Raw genomic sequence first — 6,918 nt, 5'->3', positions numbered from 1 at the left:
GCAGCCCCCTCCCTTAGATCCCCTCTCCCACCTCCCCCGGCTGAAGCCCGGGCGTTGTTCCCAAGCAAGGCCGTGGCTGAGCCCTTGGCAGCCTTGTGTGAATGCGTGTGATTTAAATACTGATGAAAAAGAGGAGAAAAATTATACTGGCTTCTCCTTTTAGCGTTAATTGCTTCTGTTGCTTCCCTGCTTTAAGTCTCGGGTTGTCATTGTAGCTGCTGTGCCTTTGTGTTCTTCAGCAGTGCACCTGCAAGCTGTGCAAGAGAGGCATGAGAAGTGTTTCTGGTATAAAAAAAACACGCATAGAATCATAGAATGGTTTGGATTGGAAGGGACCTCAAAGATCATCTAGTCCCAACCCCCCTGCCATCAGCAGGGACACCTTCCACTAGATCAGGTTGCTCAAAGCCTCATCCAGCCTGGCCTTAAACACTTCCAGGGAGGGGGCATCCACAACTTCCTTGGGCAACCTGTTCCAGTGTCTCACCACCCTTACAGTGAACTTCTTCCTAATATCTAATCTAAACCTCCCCTCTTTCAGTTTAAACCCATTTCCCCTTGTCTTGTGTTTCATTCAGTCATATTTGGCTATTGCCTGATAAATTACAATATTTGCATTAACTTTTTTCATCCCTGTATTTTTATTTGCCTAATATTATTTTGGGATGCGTGCTAATGACTTAACTTATTTCTCCTTTGTTTTGTAGTCTCACATAATGGCAGCAAAGGCTGTAGCAAGCACTCTGAGAACATCACTTGGGCCCAATGGTAATAATGAAATAATTTGAGTAGTTCTTTCTCAGTAATTATTTCTTGAGATTTTACAGATTTTCCTTCATAATTTAAATGTCTATATATATATTTTTTAGGCTTGGATAAGATGATGGTGGACAAAGATGGTGAGGTGACTGTGACAAATGATGGTGCTACCATTCTGAATATGATGGATGTGGATCACCAGATAGCCAAACTTATGGTGGAGCTGTCTAAATCTCAAGATGATGAGATTGGGGATGGAACTACTGGAGTTGTTGGTAATAAAAGATTTTAAGTTTAACTTAGCTTTTCCAGCTTTAAAATAAAGCTTTTTTGGCTATTTTAAGAAATTTTGTTTGAAGTAACAGTAGCTTTTCTGTAGCATGTTTTTAGAGTATTTACTGCTTCATTAGTCTTGTCAGTTCTTGTATTAGAAGTCTTTTAATCAGAAGGATGCCTTTCTTTGTGTCTTTTCTAAGAATGGTTACATTCTAAATTAGTATGCAAGGTCCTTTTTGTACTTTCAGAGTTTTTCTGCATAATTTTCTTCCACAATCTTATATCTGTCCTGCCTTGGTGTCCGCGCTTCCTTTTGGCCTAACAGAATGCAGTTTTCTTTCTAAGCACAGCAAGTAGGGGCTTGTTTAGGGTTGTTTTGTCGTTTAAGAAACCTTGAACTGTTAAAATATTACAGAAAAAGAAAAATCAAGGAGCTTACTTTTTTAATCTTTTGATAGTGTTTTAAAAATGATGCTTCAGTCTGTGGAGGAGTAAACATTATTTTAAAATTCTGTTTTACAGTTCTGGCTGGAGCGCTGTTGGAACAGGCCGAGCAGTTACTGGATCGTGGAATTCACCCCATCAGAATAGCAGACGGTTATGAGCAGGCAGCCCGCATCGCTATTGAGCATCTAGACAAAATCAGTGACAGCTTTCCAGTTGATCCACAGAACACTGAGCCTCTGATCCAGACAGCAAAGACAACACTAGGCTCTAAAGTGTAAGTCACAAAAAATTCAGAAGAATGTTTAAGTTTCCCATAAATACACTTTGAGTTGAAAGGAGAAATCCTGGTGTTTTGATGGATTATTAAATTGTTTGTGTTATTGGAGTGACTGCTGTAGGCTCCTCTGTGTTTGATTTTGGCTAACTTCGCAATGCACTTGAGTCTCACAATAAGAAATTGTGAATCCTTTTTCTCTAAAAGGTCAATTCCATGAGGTTAAACAGCTGCAAAATCAATTTCATTTTAACCTCTTGATTCCAGATTTCTGCATCATAGCAAATTCCAAGAGTTATGCAAATCTTTTAAAAATCACCATGTGTTATATTTCAAAGCTTTGTTTTGTTTTGTTTTCCCTAAAAAAAACTTTTGTGGGATAGTTCCATGAGTATTTTTCATTATAGATTCTATGTGTACTGTATAAACTCAGACATTGTAAGGGCTTCCTTTGCAGAGCTGTCTTAACGGTGATTTCTGTTACTTTTATGTTTCTTAATGGTTAATTCTCCTGACTTGTTTCTAATCTGTATCTTGGGACTATGTTCACAAAGACTCCTTAGACAGACCATATTGCATGTTCCTTTTTCTGCTGTACTTAGCATATTTTATTTCTGTGAACAAAGAAGAAGGACCCTCCCTTTTAACATGGCATGCGAAAGTTGTTAGCTATATTGATACTTTTTTCTGATAGAACCACTTTTTCCTTCCAAATTGTGGAAATGTAATGCAAGTTTATTGTATTTTTTTAAACCTAGAGTTAACCGTTGCCACAGACAAATGGCAGAGATTGCTGTGAACGCTGTACTGACCGTGGCTGACATGGAGCGTAAAGATGTTGATTTTGAGCTGATCAAAGTGCAAGGCAAAGTGGGAGGCAGACTGGAAGACACGCAGTTGGTTAAAGGAGTGATTGTGGATAAAGATTTCAGTCATCCACAGATGCCTAAAGTAAGTGATGTCCCTGTGTGTGTCTTTCATCTGTAATGGCTTAAATAAGATTGTCTACCCTACTTCAAATGCTGTCGTAGCATTTTGTAAGTGTTTAAACAGTGTAGTGGTTTGGCTTGGCTTGTCACCCCTGTATCAGCAGAGAAAGGGGAAAGGAGCATTACAGTCTTCATGTCAGAAGAGACCAAGTTAGAATTTACAACAGTCTTGGATTGAGAAATGATTGGGGGGGTGGGGGTTACTGTACAGCTGAGTGAGGACAGGTGTGGAGTTCTAGGTAGAAGCAGAAATAATCATCCATAGTCTGTAATATACTTAAGATGCTTCGTGCAACTCATTATCAAGAAATGCTTCTTAACCTTCATGAGTTGCCATGTTGTCCTGTTTGGAATGCCCCAGATTATGTCCTTTATTATATTTGGTGTAGGTAAGGTCTGAAAGTCTTTATGCAGCATACTTCAAGAAAGAGGGAGGCAATTTAAAATTTCTGTTACTCTAAAATATTTTTCTAATAGGTGACACTGTTTATCCTATAAAAAGGAAGACTGGTGAAAACATCAGCCGTGTAGTACATAAAAGGTGGCTATAAGGATGAGTATGTAGTTCTCAATGGTCACAGTGGATAAGGCAAATAATGGTTTCCTTGATTTTTTTTTTCCAGTTTTTTTTAGACATTAAACTATAAAAATACATCACTGGTAAAGATTGAGCGCTTAAACAGTGTCTTCAAGCTGTGGAATTTGTTATAAGTGGGTTATAGAGACTCTTGATGGAATTACTTTGGTATAGTTAGTTTCACTTCAGAATAAGTCAAATGATCTTCAAGTTTCCTCCTGTCCCTGTATTTTTAAAGATCTGTCTATATGCTTTGCATATATAAGAAAGGTGTTACTGAAGGTCAAAACTCAACTTTTTTTTTTTTTTTTAAATTGTGCAGGAGCTTAAAGATGCTAAAATTGCAATCCTTACTTGTCCATTTGAACCCCCTAAGCCTAAAACCAAGCATAAGCTTGATGTCACATCTGTGGAAGATTACAAGGCACTGCAGAAATATGAAAAGGAGAAGTTTGAAGAGATGGTGAAACAGGTAGTCTTTAAGATTATTTCTCAGTTTTCTGTGTTTTTCATTGCCTTTACACAAAGTAGCATAGTGCATTGGTTTGTTTCTGGAAATGAGCTAATAATCCTGATAGGCTGCAACATACAAGCAAAGGCTATAGGTAAAAGTGAAGTTTATGTAAGAAAGAGATATCACCCTGGTTTGAAGTTTACTTTGATCTCTGTGTATTCCAGATGGTTCTTATTCAGACTTGTGTTTTGAGAAAAATAGGGGAATTAAAACCATGACGAGATTGTTTTTCATTCCTGTGTTAGTTCTGATCAGAAGATTGATGTGGTGTGTTGCTTTCAGATAAAAGACACTGGTGCAAACCTTGCTATTTGCCAGTGGGGTTTTGATGATGAGGCAAATCACTTGCTGCTTCAGAATGAGCTGCCCGCTGTTCGTTGGGTTGGCGGACCTGAAATAGAAGTAAGTAAAGTCTCTACTGGGCTTTGTACCAGTTCTCAAACATGTATGAAGTAATATGCTGTACCAAGTAAAAGGGCAGGCTTTCTGGGTAGAACTGCTCAATCATGTTTAGATATTGGAGAAGAATCATTGCAGATCTGTGGGAAGAACCTACAGTAAATGAGATTATGATTTATAATTGGAGTGTATGCATATTACTTGTTGGAAGTTTTATGTGGCTAGGAATTTTTCTGCTTTAGTCTTGCTGTTTGCAGAAATAAGGCATTGCCTGATATACTTTGAAGTGATGGGAAGATAACGTTCTGGAGTAGGCATTTGACAGAGTCTCTTCCCCTAGTTTTATGTTACAAAAAACATAATGAAAAAGTCTTCTCAAAATAATTGATGGTTGTTTAACTTCAGTTAATTGCCATTGCAACTGGAGGACGCATCGTCCCTCGCTTCTGTGAACTCACAGCAGAAAAACTGGGTTTTGCGGGTATTGTCCGAGAGATCTCCTTTGGAACAACGAAGGACAGAATGCTTGTCATTGAGCAGTGTCAGAATTCCAGAGCTGTGACCATTTTCATTAGAGGAGGAAATAAAATGGTGAGATGCTTGGTTTGTTACAGATGTTTGATATGTAAGTTGCAGAATGTGTAGTTTCTTTTGAAAGCTTATTAACTCTTTTTGGTTTTGTCTAAATTTTCCTTGCAGTGTGGACAAATAGTAGGGGGAAGAGGATGGTAGGCAGCTGTGACTGTGTGTTAGAAGTCACTTGTTAGATTCACATCCTGTGTTTTTGAAGGAAAGCTTTGGTTTATCACTATTAGACCGTAGAGTTCCTAAATATAAAAATAAATTCTACTGATGGGTGCTCTAATTTGTCGTCTTCTCACGGGAGGGTCACTTTTATGAGTAAAGACATGTTAGCATTTTTGAAAGATTTTGTTTTATTGTAGACTAGGGTCACTAATGTCACTTATGATTTAGTCCAGTTTAAAAAAACAAACACACACACAATGAGACCATTTTAAATGCTTATGTACTGAACCTGGTGCTTGGTTACACAGAATCACAGAATGGCAGGGGTTGGAAGGGACCTCTGGAGACCATCTAGTCCAACCCCCCTGCTAAAGCAGGTTCCCTATAGCAGGTTGCACAGGACTGCATCCAGGTGGGTTTTGAACATCTCCAGAGAAGGAGACTCCACAACCTCTCTGGGCAGCCTGTCCCAGTGCTCTGTCACCCTCATAGTAAAGAAGTTCTACATCATGTTTAAGTGGAACCTCCTGTGTTCCAGCTTGTGCCCGTTGCCCCATGTCCTGTCGCTGGCCACCACTGAAAAGAGTCTGGCTCCATCCTCTTGACACCTGCCCTTCAGATATTTATAAACATTAATAAGGTCCCTACTTGGTTGTACTGTTAGTATTTAGTATAGGTCAAGTCCCACTCTGAGTGGAAAACCTTAGGAAGAAAAGACTATAACCCCTAATCTTAGTTAAGAAAGCAAAAATACTGCTTTAACTTGTTCAATCCTTCTGCATCTGTTGAAGCTGGGAGTTGACACAGATTGCAGTCTGAAAATAATGTTGGCACTAAATTAAGTGCTGTGTGTGTTGGAAATATGCAAGACTGAAAACTTTCTCCTCTAAGATTTTATTGTTTCAATGTATAGATTTAACAAATAGCGTTGAAAATGAGGGGTTTGGGGTTTTTTTTTGGTTCCTTTTCTGCCACTGGTTGGCTAACATTTTATATTTTGAAGTAGTGTAACCTAGTAACAGTAGAGCTGTATTAGAGCCATGAGAAGATCCTACAGTTTATTTGCAGTCTCCATTTCTGTATTAGGAAATAGAACTTCATAGCCTTCAGATGTGTGTATTGTAAAATATGTGCTGTTTTATAACTCCAGATTATTGAAGAAGCGAAGCGATCTCTTCATGATGCATTGTGTGTCATCCGGAATCTTGTTCGTGATAATCGCATTGTATATGGTGGTGGTGCAGCTGAAATTTCTTGTGCCTTGGCAGTCAGTGAAGCAGCAGATAAGGTGAGAAACAAACAGTTACAATTTTCTTTAGTCTATGAAGGAAAAATATGGATTAAGTCCTTCTTAAGACATTAAAAAAAAAATTTCAGAGTGCTTCCGGAAAGTGCATATTATGGAACTTCTGATTTGCTGATAACCAATGTTAAAAGTTTTCCTTCCTCTCTCTGTAAAAAGTCATTACCAGTACCTTTTTCCTTTTGTGATGAGAACAGTTTAAAATTATTTTATAATCTAAAGGTATTTGTTCAGTTATTGAGAAGTATATTCCTGAGAAAATCTGGATATCGTGTATATATTTTATAGCTAGTGTGAAAATCTGTTTTTGCTAACATTGGAGTTAGTTGAAGGGCTGTATGAATTTAAATGTCTTTTCTCCTAGTGCCCATCTTTGGAACAGTATGCTATGAGAGCTTTTGCAGATGCCCTGGAAGTAATTCCCATGGCACTTGCGGAGAACAGTGGGATGAATCCAATCCAGACTATGACCGAAGTGCGGGCTAGGCAAGTGAAAGAAAATAATCCTGCCCTCGGCATTGATTGTTTGCAGAAAGGAACAAATGGTAAGAGCTGCAGCGTGGAGAAGGGGAGCATAACAGGGTTTTCTTTTTCTTTCTCAGAAGATCAAAATGCTTAATATTTTGCCTCTCA

General features: G+C 38.4%; 1 protein-coding gene across 2 annotated transcripts in view; it reads left to right on the top strand.

Moving 5' to 3' along the window:
• Positions 1-711: 711 nt before the first annotated feature.
• Positions 712-6,918, top strand: part of CCT5 (chaperonin containing TCP1 subunit 5) — a 7,396-nt gene continuing 1,189 nt past the window's right edge. The window contains exons 1-9 of one of the 2 annotated variants that reach the window (XM_010172303.1): positions 712-768; positions 870-1,034; positions 1,558-1,756; positions 2,515-2,707; positions 3,645-3,794; positions 4,119-4,238; positions 4,641-4,826; positions 6,133-6,270; positions 6,650-6,830. In XM_010172303.1, coding sequence (XP_010170605.1) covers positions 717-768; positions 870-1,034; positions 1,558-1,756; positions 2,515-2,707; positions 3,645-3,794; positions 4,119-4,238; positions 4,641-4,826; positions 6,133-6,270; positions 6,650-6,830 — 1,384 coding nt within the window. In that variant the 5' untranslated portion in view covers positions 712-716. The remainder of the gene's footprint in view (positions 769-869; positions 1,035-1,557; positions 1,757-2,514; positions 2,708-3,644; positions 3,795-4,118; positions 4,239-4,640; positions 4,827-6,132; positions 6,271-6,649; positions 6,831-6,918) is intronic. The other variant, XM_029086041.1, reaches the window with a different exon arrangement.

This window comes from Antrostomus carolinensis, unplaced genomic scaffold, assembly GCF_000700745.2.
Source record: "Antrostomus carolinensis isolate BGI_N321 unplaced genomic scaffold, ASM70074v2 scaffold31697, whole genome shotgun sequence".
NCBI lineage: Eukaryota > Metazoa > Chordata > Aves > Caprimulgiformes > Caprimulgidae > Antrostomus > Antrostomus carolinensis.
Note: the sequence above shows the minus strand (reverse complement) of the source record. Positions and strands in the feature narration are given on the sequence as shown.